The following is an 18,698-nucleotide window of genomic DNA, read 5'->3' as shown; positions in this document are numbered from 1 at the left end:
GCTGATACCGGAAGCGGCTCTCTGTGCCGCATGCTCAACCCTGGTTGATACTTTCTTCACCAGCAAAACAAAAAGACCCAAAGTCGATCACCTCGACGAAACATTTCAGGCTCTTGAAAAGTCGGCGGCTTCTTGTCGCCTGTGTGGTATATTGGCCTCCCTACTTCGAGAGGACTGTGAAGCGGCGGGACCTCCGTACCGGTATGGGACACACGTTCATATTTTAGAGAAATACGCGTCTTTCAGCCTTTACTCTGCAGACGGGTACACATCGCCTCACACGGTCCTAACCTTTTTTCTCAAACAACTTCGACATGGGTTCAGCGGTCCGTTTGATCTTGAACCCTTCCGACACATCGTTGGCGGAAACCGGGAAGATACTGCAAGGGATTCGGTTGTGGTTGTATCGGAAGAACTGTCAGAGGCCTTTTGGGCCGCCTACAAGGCCGGCCGAACTTCTGAGAAGCTGATACTGGCTGTACCACACAACTATCCTCTATCAGAAGATGCCATCAGCCGTGCAAGAACCTGGCTTTCTAATTGCCTTCATAAACACCCAAATTGCACGGCTACCCGAGCCGGAGGCCGGCTTCCAAAACGGGTCCTCGATCTTCAGGGCGATAGGGTTGTGCTTCATGTTCCCATTGGCAGCGATATCGAGGCATATGCAACATTGAGTTACTGTTGGGGATCTTCGGGGGTCCCCTTAAAGACGACATCAGCCAATTTCGAAGATCACTGCCGCGGGATCCCGCTAGAGGCATTCCCAGAAACCCTCAGAGACGCAATATGTTTCGTAAAAGAGCTGGGTATTCAATACCTTTGGGTTGACGCCCTTTGCATCATACAGGATGGAGATGGTGGTAAGGACTGGGCCGAGCAGGCGGCTGCGATGGCGGCTATCTACCAGGGCGGGGTACTCAACGTCTCGGCCCTAGATGGTGACGACTGCAATTCGGGGCTGAAGCCCAAGAAGCTGAGCGGCGTCGGCCTCCGGGTTGGGACGGTGCTGCATCCGGAAGCGAAGCGAGATGTTTATTTCGTTGGAAGCCCCAACTATCAGAGTCTTCAGACAGAACACCGCCGGCTAGCTAAGCGCGGCTGGGCTTTCCAGGAGCGACTCGTTTCTCCAGCCACTATCCACCATACCGACTGTGGCATGGTATGGGAGTGTTGCTCCCAGGTCGAGGCGGAAACTGTGTGGGAAGCGGGCGTCTGTCTAGGTGGCTCCCGGCTCACGTCGAAAGAGACATTCCTCAGCAAGAAACAGCACTGGAACGCTACCATGCAGAGGCTGGAAGCTGGAAAACATACCGCAAAAGCAGACCTTCAGGACTCCGAAGAGCTTGAGGTTTGGTACTTGGCCTTGCAGGACTACTCATCGAGGAAGCTTACCTTCGAGCGGGACCGCCTACCAGCGCTCGCTGGGATAGCTGCGCGGCTGGCAATGACACTCGGGACCACTTATATCGCCGGACTGTGGAGGGAAGATATATCACGAGGGCTCTGTTGGATGCTCATGAATCCTCGAGATGAAAGAAATGCAGCCCTACGACGAAGTGGTCAGGGGCCTACGTGGAGCTGGACCTCTGTGGTCGGCAAAATCGAGTTCGATAAAGACGTCTCCGGACACGCAAGTTCCATGATCAGGCTGCTTGGGTCCGAGGTTGATGAAGTTCATCCCGGGATGTTTGGTCAAGTTCGCAGTGGCAGTCTGGATATTGAAGGAACGATCAGGAGAGTCGTTTTGGATCGCCGCCAGCCAAACCAAGCTGGCCCCTACGAGTGCGATGCTGTAGGGCTATTCGAAGAAGGGATTGATCGCGTTTCTACTGTAGAATGCTATCCCGACGAGGGCGACTTTATTCCAAATCGTTACGAGGGCGGGTTAGACTGTTGGTTGTTGCATGTGAGGAAGTTAGGCGAGATCTGGCTCTTCCTGGCGTTGGAGAGTCTTGAGAATGGCAAGGGCGGTATGCACAGAACTTACAGACGAGTTGGCCTTGTGATGATTAAGCCACGTTGGAATGGGACGAAGATGAGTGGCACAATTGTCCCCGGACAGTCTGTAAGCTTAACTCTAGTTTAATTATACTTGCTTATTTTATCTCAAAGCTCCAAGTTGTGTTATTTAGTGACTGAGAACTTTTTAGAAGTAGCTATACTCATACTATTAGTAGTATAAATAAGATTATATAATTTTTCTACTATTTAAAGTATGAATAAAATACACTACATTTAGTTTTTTGTCAGGTAGACTAAAATTATATAGTATTCTTAAGTAGAGATAAACATTAAGTACTACATCCAGCACCAGAATAAACAGTAGCTGAGCAATAACGTTATTACATGCTGATCACTGCTTAAAGCTTCAATTCAACCCTGCTGTCTGCAGTTAACAAACTACAAGATTCCGGCAAATGGAAAAAAAGAAGCTTAAAACCCGAAACTTGGGCCTTGGCAACTGTAACCTGCGCAATAAAAATATAGTAAACTCGCACATTAGGTTCCTTCATCGAGGGGCAATTGTCTGTATCTTAGGAAGCTAATAGAGATAAAAATACGTAGTGTTACTAGTGTTTGAACAAGACTATTAGGGATGCGCTCTGTAATAATAGAGTCATTTATACAGAAGCTAATTAGGAAGAAAATGACACATCTATATCTTTGACTCCTTCCAGACAGGTGATCTCTTCTCAATAAAGGCTGTCAGACCCTCTCTTATGTTTTCACCCCGTTCAAGCAAGCTAAAGTACTGCTGGAACCACTGATCTGTCGCCGCTTCAACATCCGCCGTCTCCCAAGCTTGCCGCAAGCCGGCCCTCGCACAAACGATAGCGTCAGGACTGTTCTCTGCGATCAGTGACGCATAGCGCAATGCTTCGTCCACAACCTTGTCGGATGGAACCACCTTGTTCACAATCCCCCATGAGTGCATTTCCTGAGCGGAAAGCCGCCGCCCCGTGAGGACAATCTCGGAAGCCACCTGCATCCCAGCAGTGTGTACGATCCGTGTGAGAACACCACCGGTCGGAGCCAGTCCCCGCTTGACCTCGGGGAGAGCAAAGATGGCTGTGTCTGCTGCAACAACCAGATCGCAGTTGACAGCGAACTCACACCCTCCGCCAAAAGCAAATCCGTTTACTGCCGCCACGATGGGCTTCTTCCCCTTGCGACGTGTGAAGGGAGTGACCCCTTCTCGGACGCCAAACTGTTCCCCTTTGTCTCCCTCCAGTGAACGGCGCCACTCCTTGAGATTCGCCCCCGCAGTGAATGCGCGCCCTGTTCCGGTGACTACCAAAACGCGGAGAGTGGGCTCGGCATCGTACCAGTCTAGAACCGAATCGAACTCGCGTAGGGAATCCGAGGAAAGGGCGTTTAGGGAAGAAGGGTGATCCATACGAGCCAGAAGTACGTGCTTTGATGGGTAAGAAAGCCGCAAAAAGTCCAGCCCTGAGGGTGGCTGGGTCTTTGTAGAAAATGAGGCCGACATGCTGGCGCTTTATGGAAGTACGACAACCGATAGGGAACTGCAGACTTGTGACGGTATGACAGCGAATTGAAGGTTTCGGAGGCAACTGAATGACACGGTATTGCAATTATGTGTTAAGAGTTGGAGAAAAGCTGTGTAAAATAGACTACTTTGTTGACATATCGGCATTGGTAGGCTTTATCCTTCAACCTCGGGCCGAGGCTGTTAGCCTCAAACCAGTCTGGCTCTGGGGGATCGACGCGTGAAGTAGCCTAAGAGGGGTTGATGCAACGGCGACCCGAGGGTCAAGGAAAAGCCTAAGTGCTCCGTTCAGTTGTAACGGAAGTTGTTGAGACTTACCTGAGCATGGAGTTACAGGGTGTGCTGAGGGAGAGAGTACAGGAACCCCAAACCACCCGCGCATGCGATGAGTGATCGGCGCAACGAGTGGAGCCTGCAACTGAAGATACGCGCCCGATGATACAACATACTACCAAATATTATATGACGGGACCTGACTTGGTCGGTAGACGGAGTGCAGGTGACCGCGCCGGCGTGACGGTCATCATCCTCCCAGCGGCGACGGAATCGTCTCTTCGTCCACCTTCGATTGGCCTTGTGTTCGTATATCGCTTGAAAGTCCAAGTAAACTTCAACTGCACCAGATAGGAACCTTGTCTGAAATCTTTCGCAAGTTCGTCATCAATGATGTTCTCTGAGTCTACGTCCCACGTTTGCCATCCTCGCTGCCACCATGGAGAATACGATGTAGCTCGATTCCATACTTAACCTCTATTAGCAGCCTTGCCAATTGCGGAAGGGATCTATCTAAAACCGTCTGTTCTGCTTGCTGGGTCTATTTTGCTTTACATCCCAATGTTGTGCTTGAGATGATAATGGTGTAGGGTAGGGTTCGTAAGTAATTGCCATTTCGGCCCGGAAAACGGCAAACGCTCTTCAAGTCCCAGCACTCGATCATCTGGCCTGAGTCTAGGTGTTAGAAGAGTATAAAGAAGCCAGGCTGCTAATGATCGCTTCTGGTCTTCGCGAAATAGAATCTGGTAACTAAAAGTCGGCCTCGGGACGAATGCTGATATATCAACACTTCCTTAAGGCTCTCGGATGTTGGAAAGAAATAACATAGGATGAAAATATTTGGGGCACTCGCATTATCTTATCTTATCGGTCATTCCGTCCATTGTGGGGTACAACGTCAACTTACGTGAACTTGTGGGCTGTGTTGGACTTGCTTCCTGTGATAGCTTCCGCCCGTCCTAGAGAAAGGGAAAAATAAATCCCGTTGTATAGAAGGCTGAAGCACTTTTATTTCCCTCTACAACTTTACAGAGAACAAAGTCTTTCCTTCCACTCGGACTGGTAATGCTCCCGCAAGATTTCCGTTGCCCGAAATAATCGCCTACTTTAACCAAACAAGTAACCACTTTCCAAACCTCTTAGTATTCTCGACGCGCCGAGGACCATCTGCCATCTCACCGGCTGCGACTAATGTCAGCTGCCCTCGCCGGGGGTTCGACTCGGCAGTCATGGGCTGGGGCCTTTCAAGTCGATTATCCGACACCCTTCTCCTCCACTTGCGGGGGTTCCAACCCCAGAATTTGATTTGATACATGATTGTTATCACAGCCATCAGAAGGATCTGATCAAGTTTGTCAGCGTTGCGTCAAAGAGGGACTGATGCTAACTGGGAGAGGCAACTCACGGCGATGTAACATCCAAAAATGTCTTCAATGCTCACGGGGGTGATAAAGGTTCTCCAGCCGTTGAAGATGACGAAGAGGCTGCACGCGAATACCGCATAGTATGCTCTGAGATACTGGCCGTGGGACCTGTACGGATACCGCGGATGGCTGCGGTCGTAGAGTTGCTTGACCAATGGGTTGTAGATGTCCACCACTTCCCTGCTCTGACCAGCTGCGGCATCTTTCAGACTAAACAGGAGTTAGAAAGCGCGTTACGCCCTGAAGCATGCTGCTTGGAATGTTTTAGCCTTACCTCTTGTAGAACGCGATGAAACTGGCTGCCACGAGCCCATACGTAATCATCATGGCGACAACACAACACCGAACCATCCGACCAAGGATCTTCTGCGAATCTGGGTTACACGCGAGGAAACCCATGAGTCCAAAGCACGCACTGAAAATCACTGCTGAGTGAGGCACACCATAGCTCGTCCGTTCGAGTCTCCTACGAAGTGCCTGTACGGGTCCCCAATTCGGCCAAACCTCATGGATGCTGGCCAGCGCATGCAACGTCCGTGACGCGTTGTAAAGCCCATTGGCCCCCGCCGTAGTGGCAGAAAAGATAATGAAGTCGTTGATGAAGTACGGCCAAATCCTGAGTCGGTTAATGACCGGAGAGACGACAAAGGCCGAGTTCTGGCCGAAGCCAAAGGAGATGACGGCGTGGTCCACGATGGTGGGATACGTGTAGGGAACGTTAAGACCGACGGTGAAGGTCGCAAGCGTGTAGAGTGTTATGATGCGGAGGCTGATTTTGCGAGTAGCAATTTTGACGGTTTCTTCTGTTCGAAGGTGCTTGTTCTCAGCTGCTGTGATAGCGATGGTTTCGAAGCCGATCATGCCGAAGAGGCAGGTCGTCATGGCTTCCCAAACGCCAAGGAGGCGACCGGCACCTCCTTCGACGACCTCCCCATTGGGAAGGGTCATGTTTTGGGCAGCGAACGAGTAGGGTTTATTGTAGGTCCAGAAGGCTCCGTGCTTGACAGGCTGTTGAATGTGGATAATGACGTTGAAGAATATGAGGATGATGATGAAGAGCATCTTGGCAGTGCCGAAGAAGTACTCCAGTCGACCAAACCACCGCACCGGGAGCATATTGAAAACCAACATGACGAGAAAGAAACAGATGACGTAGACGGCGGGCGACGCGCTGGGATAGAATTCGAGGGTGGGGTCAGGGTATTCGGCCGCTCGGAGGAGATCTGGAGGGTACCGGAACTGGAAAATGTGAGTGATAGCGACAAGCTCGGCAGCTACAAGCACAATCCAGGAAAACCTATCCTTCGCGTCAGCGTTTGGGGGTTATTTCACCAATGTCTGAGGTGACTTGTGTGGATTTAGCAACGTACCAGGTCATCCACCCCGCAGTATATCCCAGAGACTCGTCCAGAAAACGACGGGGAAATTCGATGATGGGACCCTTGACGGGAAACAGGGCCGTCATCTCGCCAAGGCAGGCAGCACACGACCACAGGACGGTCCCGCTGAGAATGTACGCAATAGCACCAAGGCCTGGCCCGGCGAGGTAGATGACTCTGCCGGCCTGGAGGAAGAGTCCGATACCGACACACTGCGAGAAGGCCATCATGTTTACATGGCGCTCCGTCAGCTCGGCGCTGAGTTGAAAGTATTAGACTTGGAGACGATGGGGGACAGCAGATGTCGGGAGACGAACCTCAACTGATTCCCCGGCTGAATGGCGGCATCTCCACCGTTCTCGAGTGAGTACGGTTGAGTATAGGGCCCTAACGGTTCGGGTGTGCCTGTTAAGGTGATGCTTTGTACACTGTGGTCGTGGAACACATTATCATGCCCGGGAGACGCTCGATGACTCGATGACGGATGGGTGGACGGGGGATAAGATGGAGTGCCCGGTGGGACCAATCTAGACATGCCAATCCCGACGGGCCTCCTTGAGATGGTATTTTGGGGAGGATATTCCTCAACGCCGCCGGTTCCGTCCATATTTTGGAGTGGTTTCCAAAACAAATCAAAAATTAAGAAGCTGAAAGAAACACTGCAAAACGCTGCGGGCCAACTTCGAGTCGAGATGGACCGGCATGCAAGAAAGCAGTACCAAATCTCCAGTCAGCGAGCTCCTGGACAATGACCCTGTTCTTATTATTAGGCACCGGCACATGGCGTTTTCAGCTCGCAGAATGTACCCCGCAATGTCTCCAGGCTGGCTACAAAGTTGGGACGGATGTGCGTCCAGACCGCGCTCAGCTCGTCGCTCAGCCCAACAGCCCAACCGCCCTGCAGCCCAATAGAGACACGGTGAAGCCATCCAGGCTGTAGGGGCGGTGGCTTGCAGCACCTGAGGCGGGACAGTGGACGGCGTGCAAACTAGCCGGCCAGTGATGGGATGGGAATCTCAACCTGCAAAAGATAGTCTGGGCTATTTCAGCCTTTGGCGTCGATGGCTTGAGGCTGAGTCTCCGGAAGCAGCTTTCGACCCACCCAGGCCTGGATGGGAGAGCGTGACTGGCTAACTAGCACCGGTATGTCTCAATCCACCTCAGGGAGAAGGGACTGCAAGTCGACTGCTGTACAAATCACAGATTAATTACAGGTTGCTTTTTTGTCAACCCTGCCATCTCACCTCCCAATCACTCACTACTGCTCACTGCTAATTACGTAGTACCGGAGAGCCCCCACCCGGCAAGCTGAAAGGCCGGTCCTCTGCCCTGGAATCTGGCAACACTTGTCATATAGGTTCCCGTGGACCGCCGCGCGTGCGTCTGGCCCTGTAAATGTTGCACCGTTTCTTGCAGCCCAAGAAAAGGGCAGAGGGGCAGACCATGTTTCGACATGGGCCAGTCCCCGCGGCAGCTCTCGAAGGCGGGCTCATTCCCCTCTGGTCTGAGGCATTCCTCGTCGTCGGCTGCCCGTACCTCCACTTGATTGAGCCTGGGTGGCCGCCGTTGCCCGGATTGACCCAGTCCAGTTCAGATGTAGGTCAGCTCTTCCAGGTTCCTTTGATTCGCGATTCCATCCGTTTTCCCTCTGCTCACCGGAGGTCTGGCAAATGCGTCCTCCTCTCGCTGATCCCTCTTGCTGGCAGTCAAATCTTTTCAACTTCACCGTCGAGAGCATCACTCTCTGTCCAAAGTGCGGTTCGCGAATCCACACCGCCCGCAGGCTACCGCTGTCACTCGGCTCGAAGAGCGGGCAGCCGACTCCTCCAGAACTTCCTCATCCTCACATTCCTGAGCTCCCTGCCGGAGTCTCAGCCGGAGTCTCGGCCGGCGTTCACTTGACGCCTCCTCTCTCTCACTCTTCTCCAAGCGCTAAAACGACCAGACCATCCCCCCGCTCGGCTGATCTGAGATCCGAGTCCGCGCCGCTGATACCACCCGACACCTCGAGACAGGTTCTGACGCCACGGCCAGAATCCTCGCCTCCTATTCCCGTCGACCCAACCGTCGCAAACTACGCGCCGTATCATGTCCGTCGACCAACCAATTATGTGCCTCTCCCCCTCGGTTCATCATCCAACCCTGCTTTCAACGGTTCTGCCGTGCCAGTCTCGCCAAGATCGCATCGGTCGTCGATTCTTGCGCGGTTCAGAAAACCGAAGCCCGACTCCACGCCGTCAGTCGTCTCGACGGGTACCAGCGGCGATATCAGATACCTTTCCTTTTGCTTCTCTTCCGACGGAGTATCTCTCCTAATTTGGGAAAAGAACAGCCTTGTGATAGCTCGTCTCGATGCCCGAGGAGACAGCGGAAGGCCCATTGACCTCGTCCCCATTCTCCGCAGGGCGCAAGGCGGACAAGCAACCTCCGGCAGCGCTCTCTTTGTGGCCGAGGGTTGTGGCAGCATAGCTGCTATCGTATCGCAGGGCGCGATGGGAAAGTTCCTGGTCATACTGGACCATTCAGGGCTGGCTGAGATGTCAGCGGTGCTGCCACTTCAGGATATGACGCCGCTGTGTTTAGCAATTTCTCGATGCAACTCATTTGTTGCTGTTGGTCTTGCATCACAGGTTCTGCTTGTTCGCCTGGCGGAGCACAAGATGGACTTCGACTGGGCCGTCACCATTTCCATTCGCGGACCCAGCTGTTTTGATGGCATGACTGTTGCGTCGCAAACCTGTAATTTTACGGCCGATGGGAAATATCTTATAGTGGCGACCCAGATGAGAGACAAACACCAGTCGAGCGAGGATGGCAGCATCCACACAGCCCTTTGGACCTGCGAACGAGCGGCAAAGGGTCCGTTCCGGCTGCCCCGTTGCAAAATGCCCAACGTGAGTCTGCGCCGCCACGGCCCTGAAGAATATTGACGCTGACGAATAGGTGGCAGGATGACCAGGGCCTCACCTCAGTCCAATTCCACCACGGCTTGCAAGTTGCCTCGATAACAGGCCTAACATCGGCGCGATACCCCCTGTTCCTTTCCCTCGATCCCCAGCAACCCGTCACCATACCGGGCCAAGTCACAGATTTCCGGATACGGTGTTCGTGCATGGCCCCTCCCCCGCAAGATCATCTCATGTACTTCCTCGATGCCAGCAACCGCGTCTGCAAAGCGGACCTGCAACATCGATGTGTAGACCTCGTTGCGGATATCTCCACGCACAGGGGATCCCTGCGTTCACACGAAGAGCCGGCCGCTATTGCAGTTGGGCCGGGCGGGGTTGTGGAGGTGTTTTGGCGCCAGGGGCCGGGGTTGTGGAGATTGCAATTTAGGCCTGGCGAAGAGGCTATTTCGGTGGATAATTTAAGAAGGCGCTGGGACGAGACGATCTATTAGACAGTGTGAGGTTCTATATATAATACCACAGCGGCATGCCTATTGTACTCGGCCAACTCTTGAATATTAAATTATAAGTTGAATAACTTGCTTAAAAGTAAGACTGATTGAGGAGCGGACTCGGGGAGACATGCACACTAACAGGTCATAGATGTTTCCCTCTCTCAACACAATATCCAGAAGATCCCATATCACTTTTCACAGTCAAAAGTTGGACTTGATGCTAACAACAAGGCAGGAATCGACATTACATATGGTTATTCGATTAAGAGGCGGCGGAGAATTCTATCTAACCTTCATTTACATGGGGGAGCTATTTCAAGTTGACCAGCATTGTCCCAGCATCAGCGCTCTAAAAGGATACATATTTTCGGCGCTTGGAATCCCAATGCGAGACCAGATCATCACCTTGGGAGGCAAGGCAGTAGAAGACGGTAGGTCGATCCTGAATATCGCGTCTACTCTTACGGAATGAATCTAGAGACATGCGTTTGCTGCCTGCTGACTAGCATGTAATACAGGCGAATCGACATACGGGGTAGAAGACCCATATAATGTCACGGTAATTGATAGGGACCGAGTCGACGAGCTCAGTTTTGGAGCTGGCGGTTCTATCATCCAGCATATCGAACCAGACACTAACAATCCACGCACTTGGGACATGGCAAACTCCAAGATCATCCATCTGCATTTGATAGATGCGGAGACTTGTAAGAACGTTACAGGATTGCCACCACCCAGCACGCCTATCACAGCTGAGACGTACGCCTCGGGGGGACTTCCGTTCTTCCACCTGTGACGCGATGAGTCGAAGGCTCTGGGCGTGGCAGGACAGTGGGAGAAATTGATGGGCTTGGAGGACACTAGAGTTAGCCAAGTGGCTCTGGTGAGCGGTATGAGATATGGCCGCGCGAACGTTCCACAGATGGGACTACTCAAGTCTGGGGCCTGGGGTAGGCTTGACGAGGACCACGATGTCGAAGATGAAGAAGAGGATGCCAACGGAGACGAGGACGAACAAGTGACAAAGGGCCCAAGTGATACTCCAACAAAGCGATTCGATTTCCCGCTGGTTCTTCTAGATCCGGACGATACTTTCGGTCCGATTGAGAGTCAGTTACTTTCCTGTTAATTATGCAGTAGGCTCGAACCTTAGCTGTGTCGACTACAGTTTTCACCTCCTTTTCCACGTAGCCCATATCTCCACTCAGTAGAGCGGAAATATTAATAACCATATCGAGTTCCTGTGCACCACCTTCCAGGGCATTCTTGGCTGCGAAGACTTTGACTTCTGAACGGTCGCTGCCGTGAGGGAGGCCAATAAAGGTCTGGAGGTTGATGCTCGTTCCCTGAAGGAGCTGACGAGCCTGCTTAACTCTGAACGGTTGGGTGACGAACTGGCCGGTCTGGTACTTCTTGGCCAGCTGAATTCCATTGATTAGATCGTTTTCTGTGTGGTAGGGATCGATGATGGAGTGGTCGATCATTTTGGCCAGCTCGTTAACACTTAAAGGAGCCATTCTGATAGAGATGTGAAAAGAGTTAAGAATTATAACTTGAGGCAAGATAGACGACAGATTTATGCGAGAAAGGTACTGGGCGACGTCCCCGTAGTGGATTGATATAATTTATATATCAAGCCCAGTACGTTACGTTGAAACCGGAAGACGTGATGATGTAACAGTTCGAGTTGAAGAAGTGATAATTAATTATGTGTTATCCGCTACACGTTTGGCGGCTTTATAAATGTTCGACAACACGTATAGGCGAAGTTATGATTCCCCAATTGTAGCAGTGAGTAAGCGGTTTACCGCGTACAGTTGAAACGGCTCAGGTTGCATCTCTCCTTCGTAGACTTAACTCACGTACTGCATAAGCTGCATAAGCGAGCGGATCTCCTCCGGCCAGCCGCGTTTCTTCCGCCCAAACGTGATTTATAAGCAACTGGCGAATATTCCACCACCCTAATTGAATCAGCTTAAATATACTACTACATCGAATACCCGTAACCTAACAGGGATATTTTGATCTGTCTCTCCATTAGTCAATTAACAGATTTTCCACTTAAAAAAATAGTCACAGCCTAGAGGGGTAAAAGTAGCGGCGGTATGCCGAGTGGCGGCGTAATTGCCGCTCTTCCGCTATCCAGTTATTACCACTCCGGTGGGTATTTTGCCTCAGGTCGGTATTTCTAATTAGTCTCATAAAAAATCCAATTATAGATTACACGGATCTGTAAAATCCGTTGGAAGATCGAGTTATACAATATTTGTACCTGGATGGAAAGCCTACTAAACCAGGGAATATTGTCTCTATCTATCTTATCCGATGTAATATCTCTGAGGCAGTTCTGGTTTGTAGCTCGGCAGGTTTCTTGCCTCTTATTAATTATAAACCCGTCTTCCTTACGCTAATAGTTAACAATTGTAGACAACTTACTCCTATAGTTATATTTCTTCTTTTTCTTCTTGCACTTTTAAAGACTGATAAGTGCTTACCTAGAGTAATCAGCTTCCGGGCGAGGTCTCGATCGGAGCCGCCTCAAACTAAGGTCAAAATATCAATTTATCAGAGGTTTCGTAATACAGGGTCGCAATTCAACACAGTATTTATGTTGGTCCTCCCTCGCTTATCCTCCACCTCAATCCACCTCTCGCAATAACCTCCACAGTAAGCCTAGCACGTTTGTTCTACTCGACTATTGGTCTCGGCGGCTTTCTTTGCAACCATGCCAGATTCCGGATCCGCATCTGAGGATTCCCGCGCGAACCCAATCCGATTTGACACGCCAGGCTATCCCGACCTTGAGACGAATCATTTTGAACTGCGAAATGTCGAGGATGACTCAGTCATTATGGTTCCATCATGTTACCAGAATGATTGGAGTGATACCGATGACTGCCCATGGAAAGAAAGTGTCGATGCTCGGCGGTGTTGGAAAGTGCCGCATGCGTACGAAATTCTCGGCGCGCCACATCCAAGAATAGTTCGGTAAGTTGGAGAGTGGTTCTTTGGCTGGTGGCAGGCGTTAACATCAAGAAGCTTCAAAGGGAGTGATGAGCAGACTAAACTGCCATTATTTGCGAAACCCTCAGGCCCTGGACTTTCTTTCCTCCTACTCCACCATCACGAGTTAATCTATGCACCTCCCCTAGACACGACAGGTTGTCGCCCTCGGCCAGAGTTTTTGCCCCTCATCTATCAGTGGAGTTTGCATGCCCTGACAGCCCTGTCTTTTTGTCACTCCCGAGATCTCCTCCTAGGTTTTTTCGACATCAACAACTTCTGGTTGTCCAGACCAGATCTCTCCTTGTCGTTTGTGGGCTTTACCTCAGCTACGTTTGTCGATGGTCCATGTGGAAGGCGTCACAGCAACTATAGTGGCTTCTTTCCCTTCCATCCTCTTCAGCCAGATGGATTGAACAGCGACGAGATCGAACCTACGGTTAACACGGACCTGGTTACATATGGTGTTCTCCTATATCAACTAATGACGACCTTCTGGCCTGGAGAAGGCTTGAACATAGGACCAGAGGTTGTGGATCTGATTAAAACGAGAAGTCAATGGCCTCGCCTTGAGAATAAATGCCTTGGCCAGGTGGTTATAAAATGCTGGGCCGGAGAGTATAAGGATACACAAGAGCTAAAGGCCAGCTTAGCGGAAGTGTTGTCCACAGAGGGGTGGGAGATTGAAGGCGACGATACTCTCAGAGGGTTTAGCGCAACGGGGCTCATTCCATTCAAAGAGGTTTACGGGCGCTATATAGATCTATAAGACTGATAGCGCCATTTTAATACATATCTTCAGTGGATTGGATGATACTCCATTGAATGTTAAACTGTTGACTATAAGAAGAGCCTTCATAAAGTACTCTAGGTCATAAATCTTACTCAGTTATGTGACTTTCGGCCGTGTTAAGCGGCCGCGAATCACCAAGCACGAGCCATCGATGCGTTGATGTAAATCAAACCGGGAACCAATCAGTCGGCTGAATTCTGGACTCAACATTGCATGCAAACCGAACGTTGGAATCTGCGATCCCCGTACCGAGATGCATTGCAATGAAACTTCCGTCGCCGAAGTGTTTGGCTGAATACACACCTTGAACTTCAGCCAAACGCTCCGTGTGGAGGCCACAAGCAGAGCGGACTGGGTGCGGAACATGCATTGGGTGGCTTCAAGTCATACTAGAACTTGCAGACATTGTACCTGTTTGATGGATGAGTTTAAAAGCAATATCAATTGCCGTTGTCTGTACGCTAGAGCTTTGAAAACATTGGCTCCATCTCCGCCCGTACATCCAATTCCTGTGTCCATGTACTCCTCGGCTGCGTGTGTAAATACCAGTATAACTTGGCAATATCCTCCGGCTGCATCAAATACCGATCCATTTCCTCTAGCCTTTCCGATTCACCTTCTCTCTCCCAACGTTTCCGAAGATACCCTCCAATGACATCGCTTTGCACCGGGCCATCGACGATGACATGAGCCGCATGAATACCTTTATTCTGAAACTCGCGAGCGATGATCTGCGACAAGGCGCGCAACCCAAACTTGCCCGGCGAGAAAGAGCTCAACCCAGTACTGCCCCGTACGGAGCCGGTGGCACCCGTGAAGATAATTGTGCCGGCTTTAGCGGCAAGCATATCGGGCAACACGCACTTGGCGACAAAGAAGGCACCAAACATGTTGATCCTTGTGAAGCTTTCAAACTCTTCCGTAGATGTTTCGAGAATAGTGCGAGGGCGAATTCGTCTGGAGCCCGCATTATAGACAAGAACGTGGACCGGACCAAGTTCATGCTTGATAGATGTGAATGTATGGATTACATTTTCTTCGCTGCGGACATCCGTCGTGTAGTAGCGAGCGCATCCGGGCCCGTAGGTTTCGATGATGGAGTCCCGGATGCGTCGGAGTTTGTCTTCTGTGCGAGCAATCAAGGCGACGGCGAATCCCTGGGCCGCGAAGTGGCAAGAGACGGCATCGCCAATTCCAGGGCCGACTCCCACGACGGCTAATACTGGTTTCCGATCTGGATTAAGGGCCATGACGACGGTTGTATAGAATGGAAAGAAAGCGAGAGAGGAGAGTGGAGAGATTGCTCTAAGGCGGCATAGTGTTTAATATATACGTCCTTGTAGGGGAACATGCCGAGGTTGGCTCAAGATGACATGCTCATCGGGCGCTCAACTTAGGGGGGTTACGTCATTTGGAACAAATGGACAAGGAAGCTTCTTGTCCTACTAACTACACAAATTTGCAAAACCCCGACGGACTCGATGAATGGGGGGTAATTTCACCTCGGCGAAAAGGATGGCTTATTAAGGCATGTGTGGAGATGTTGCGTCCCTAAGCCGCGGCATGGCTACAAGATTTGTCATCAATGAGCCAGTTGCAAAGGATAACGAACGGCTCCTGGGCTCTACACCTGACTTCGGTGGAAAGGATCGTTCCAAAGTTCATCAATGTTTTACTGCCGTCTAAAATAAGGCTTGACATCCTGGTCTTGAAACATTTTCCGCGTCTTACATACGAGGAATAATGCCCTTCACCACCGAGTTGACTCGTCGTCTTGGCATCAAGGGTGAGTCTACATCCGCTGGCTTAACCTTGACTCAGTATTGACCTCGTCGTTTATGGGAGCAGTGCCCGTTGTCCGGTAGGGGAGATGACACTCAATAATGAGCTGAGTATGATGGTTTTTCCAGGTCTAGGCTCTAGAGAGTTACAAAGAGATAGGGGAGTACAGATTGTTTCACTTGTCGGTGGCTGGTCAAGATGGAAAAGGATGATAGTGGGTGCCTTGACAAAGGGAAGACAACAAGGGGGGCTCTATTTAGTTTGAAGCCCTCTCTGCCTTCTCCTTCGCCGCGGCGTGCAATAGTTTAGAGTTGCACAAGAAATAGTCTCCCCTATCTATGGTCCACTCCTCTGGACCCTTCTGCCTCTTAGCCCATGAATACCTAGCCATAGGATATAGCTCCACAGTGAAAGCCTGACTGTTGCAGCTTGTCAGGACAATATCGGCTGAGTCAGTTGTTGTCGTTCCAGGTCTCCCTCACGACTCTCCAATACCGTTCAGGATCCATTTTCATGTGTGCGACATGCCCACTGCCTTGCCAAGGTTCACTTCTGACTCGTAGCCCATGACTCTGAGCCGTCCTGAAATGTGACTCAATATCCTTGGCACGACATAGGACATCGGTGTCACTGTAGATGTAAGTTCTTATGGCACCTTTTTTAAGCCGGGCCATTTCTCGAGCATCATCCGACTCGATCTCACTGGAGTACAGATCATGGTATGTTCTGTCCGCCAGTATTATCATCCCAAGCCATCGGGGAACGAGATAGACTAGAAATACTGCCATGGCAATGGCTGCCTTCATCGTTTGGCGCACCAAGACCAATCTTGGGAGCGGCATGCTCAAGCTGGCCATGAGCGAGGTAAAGGTTGGCTTTGTCGGCGTACTATCCAGTATAATGGCATCCACGGGCAGAGGCAGGCAAGTGTCCTCGTGGTATCGCCGGGCCAGAATCGCGAGGTGCGAGCTTCCTCCGTTTGAGAGTGCATGCGCAAGGAGTCCTCCAGTCGGTTGTGTTTGATTGTCCGTGTCTTTGAGTGCCTGGGAAATAATGCGAGATGGCACCCCAGCCTTTTGCATCAAGATTTTCTCGGGAGTAAAGAAGTCCGCTGAAGATGTCCTGATGAGTAGAATCGGAGAAGAGGGATACAAGAGCTGGTATCCTGAAATATACTTCTGAATATTCTTGGGTGCTGCATCTGTCCATGTGCATAATATGATGAGCTGAGGGGCACCAATGCGAGACGCAACGCTCGCCGTGGCAGGGTCTCGTTCGGTCGTTACTGGAAGCAGATGGTAGGCATTCTTAGAATTCCACCACGATGGAATTGCGTCGGCTGGGGTTACCATGAAGGGCAATATTCTCTTCCTTCTGTTATGTTGTTACAGTGGAATTCGACCTTTCCATACGAGCAAGAAAATAGAGTGAAGTAGCTTGTCGACGGCACTATTCTGGGGTTCTTATTTCTACACATTGCTGAAAAACGGACTGAAATGCCGAGGCGATTCTTAAACTCACCGTAACTACTCAGTTGAAATTCGATACAATATCGCCGAGGCTGTTGTCAAAGTGGCACCGCTTATCTAATTTTACAGGGATGGCTACGTTTCTGGAATGTCCGCACTGCCGAGGCTCCATCTTCTTATCAACCCCTCTCTGGGCGGCATGCTTTGCGTTTCTGACCTCAAAACATTCTCTCTGGAAACTTCTTCATCGCTTGCTTGACTACCAAGTCTGACAAGATCCAAAGTTGAGATAGCAATTGCCACGATGCCTCCACAGAGCAAGAAGATCGAGGTGTATCTTGATTGCGGTACGCTAGGTGCATCAAAATTGGCCATATTTCAAACCGCTTACAGAACTCTAGTTTCACCTTACAGCTTCTACGCGTTTACCTATCTCAACAAAAATAGAATAGCGCTTCAAAGTCATAATGTAGAAGTCGAGTGAGTGCAGAGCCGAAATACATGAACCGCTCTTCATTTTCTGATAACATAGATTCATCCCTGTCTTTCTTGGGGGCATCAATGTCGGCAGCGGTAATGTGCATCCATACGTTGAAGAATGGCCACCGCTGATGCAATTTGAACAGGAAACAAACCACCGTGGACTCTCCCCGCCAAGGCACAGTATTCCGCCTTTGATGGGAAGCGAGCACAAAAGTATTTCGGGCTCAAGTTTGAGGTCCCTGATTTTTTCCCGATTTTGTCATTGCTGGTAAGACCACCTCGGCCTCTGATTCTCGTTCGCAAGCTGACCTATTGCCTCCGGAGCCTCAACGATGTCTTACATATCTGAAAGCAGAGCGCCCGGGCAAGATCGAAGAGCTATTCCAGTCGTGCTTTGAATCATTGTGGTTTCAGCACCTGGACCTGGCCAAGCCGGAGCACATGCTGACGACGCTCCTCAAGGTGTTTAGCAAACAGGAGGCGGAGGAGATCATGAAGGCTGCACAAGCCCCTAACGTCAAGCAAGCCCTGAACGACGTCACCAAGCATGCTTTCGAAGGCCTCGGCGCCTTTGGATGTCCATGGTTCTGGGTGCATGATGGTAAAGGGAACGCGGAGCCTTTCTTTGGAAGCGATAGATTCCACTACATGTGGGATTACTTGGAGATCCCTCACCGAGACCTGGAGCTCCAGGGTCCGATCTCCGGGAAGCTATGATGGGTTTTGTCGTGTATCTTGGCAGTAGTCTGCCACGTTGTCGAGGTTTCGATTAATCGATATCGCTCCGTTTGCTACAACATGATTATAGGGTCGCTTCTGTTAAAAGAAAAAGGGATTACTCCCAGAAGACTACTGAGACCTATATTTCAACACCTTCCTCGCTGCACAACGTGACGTCGGGTTTGCATCTGTTTCTATTGAATTAATCCATTCTTCTTTCGATCGTGATTGCCAGCTTTGGACTTCCCAACGGGATGGGATTCGTAGGTGCGACACGTCACAAATTCCCAATCTCGCCCTCGCCGCCAATCGAATCGGCCATCACATTCCGAAGAAGGCCGTAGGCTGTCGCTAAACCCATGATACAAATTCCGGGGTAACATTTCTAGCCGGGAAATCCGGGGAACGGGGCACAGACAGAGCAGGGGCGAGATACCTCGGCGGACGCGGCGCCG

At 50.8% G+C, this 18,698-nt stretch overlaps 9 protein-coding genes across 9 annotated transcripts; 4 read left to right on the top strand and 5 right to left on the bottom strand.

Moving 5' to 3' along the window:
• Positions 1-523: 523 nt before the first annotated feature.
• Positions 524-1,585, top strand: BGZ61DRAFT_559692 (heterokaryon incompatibility protein-domain-containing protein; the record flags this gene model as incomplete). Its single annotated transcript, XM_046255769.1, has 2 exons — positions 524-1,213; positions 1,334-1,585. Coding segments are annotated over 2 exons (942 nt in total), but the record flags the coding sequence as incomplete, so codon positions are not given.
• A 1,074-nt stretch (positions 1,586-2,659) lies between these two features.
• BGZ61DRAFT_431108 (enoyl-CoA hydratase/isomerase) lies at positions 2,660-3,612 on the bottom strand (the record flags this gene model as incomplete). The annotated part of the gene is made up of 1 exon (XM_046243838.1): positions 2,660-3,612. The coding sequence occupies exon 1, from the start codon at positions 3,491-3,493 to the stop codon at positions 2,660-2,662; it is 834 nt and encodes a 277-aa protein (XP_046097592.1). The 5' UTR covers positions 3,494-3,612.
• A 1,191-nt stretch (positions 3,613-4,803) lies between these two features.
• Positions 4,804-7,197, bottom strand: BGZ61DRAFT_522586 (amino acid permease-domain-containing protein; the record flags this gene model as incomplete). The annotated part of the gene is made up of 5 exons (XM_046252553.1): positions 4,804-5,129; positions 5,193-5,421; positions 5,486-6,508; positions 6,582-6,848; positions 6,908-7,197. 5 exons carry the CDS (start codon positions 7,195-7,197, stop codon positions 4,890-4,892), a joined length of 2,049 nt encoding a protein of 682 aa, XP_046097591.1. The 3' UTR covers positions 4,804-4,889.
• An 836-nt stretch (positions 7,198-8,033) lies between these two features.
• On the top strand, positions 8,034-9,990 carry BGZ61DRAFT_484373 (uncharacterized protein; the record flags this gene model as incomplete). Its single annotated transcript, XM_046249602.1, has 3 exons — positions 8,034-8,186; positions 8,345-9,484; positions 9,541-9,990. 3 exons carry the CDS (start codon positions 8,034-8,036, stop codon positions 9,988-9,990), a joined length of 1,743 nt encoding a protein of 580 aa, XP_046097590.1.
• Positions 9,991-11,135: 1,145 nt separating this feature from the next.
• Positions 11,136-11,516, bottom strand: BGZ61DRAFT_306516 (uncharacterized protein; the record flags this gene model as incomplete). Its single annotated transcript, XM_046238741.1, has 1 exon — positions 11,136-11,516. A coding segment is annotated over one exon (381 nt), but the record flags the coding sequence as incomplete, so codon positions are not given.
• Positions 11,517-12,655: 1,139 nt separating this feature from the next.
• On the top strand, positions 12,656-13,765 carry BGZ61DRAFT_559675 (uncharacterized protein; the record flags this gene model as incomplete). The annotated part of the gene is made up of 2 exons (XM_046255768.1): positions 12,656-12,981; positions 13,033-13,765. The coding sequence occupies exons 1-2, from the start codon at positions 12,719-12,721 to the stop codon at positions 13,763-13,765; spliced, it is 996 nt and encodes a 331-aa protein (XP_046097588.1). The 5' UTR covers positions 12,656-12,718.
• A 485-nt stretch (positions 13,766-14,250) lies between these two features.
• On the bottom strand, positions 14,251-15,039 carry BGZ61DRAFT_365951 (uncharacterized protein; the record flags this gene model as incomplete). The annotated part of the gene is made up of 1 exon (XM_046241643.1): positions 14,251-15,039. One exon carries the CDS (start codon positions 15,037-15,039, stop codon positions 14,251-14,253), a length of 789 nt encoding a protein of 262 aa, XP_046097587.1.
• Positions 15,040-16,023: 984 nt separating this feature from the next.
• On the bottom strand, positions 16,024-16,923 carry BGZ61DRAFT_366371 (uncharacterized protein; the record flags this gene model as incomplete). The annotated part of the gene is made up of 1 exon (XM_046241677.1): positions 16,024-16,923. One exon carries the CDS (start codon positions 16,921-16,923, stop codon positions 16,024-16,026), a length of 900 nt encoding a protein of 299 aa, XP_046097586.1.
• Positions 16,924-17,230: 307 nt separating this feature from the next.
• BGZ61DRAFT_401314 (putative DSBA family oxidoreductase) lies at positions 17,231-18,383 on the top strand. Its single transcript, XM_046243052.1, has 5 exons — positions 17,231-17,387; positions 17,442-17,520; positions 17,573-17,613; positions 17,667-17,791; positions 17,848-18,383. Exons 1-5 carry the CDS (start codon positions 17,345-17,347, stop codon positions 18,238-18,240), a joined length of 681 nt encoding a protein of 226 aa, XP_046097585.1. The 5' UTR covers positions 17,231-17,344; the 3' UTR covers positions 18,241-18,383.
• The last annotated feature ends 315 nt before the right edge of the window (positions 18,384-18,698 follow it).

The sequence above is a fragment of the Ilyonectria robusta genome, assembly GCF_021365365.1.
Source record: "Ilyonectria robusta strain PMI_751 chromosome Unknown BGZ61scaffold_29, whole genome shotgun sequence".
Classification (NCBI taxonomy): Eukaryota; Fungi; Ascomycota; class Sordariomycetes; order Hypocreales; family Nectriaceae; genus Ilyonectria; species Ilyonectria robusta.
This window is presented reverse-complemented; position numbering and strand designations above follow the sequence as displayed.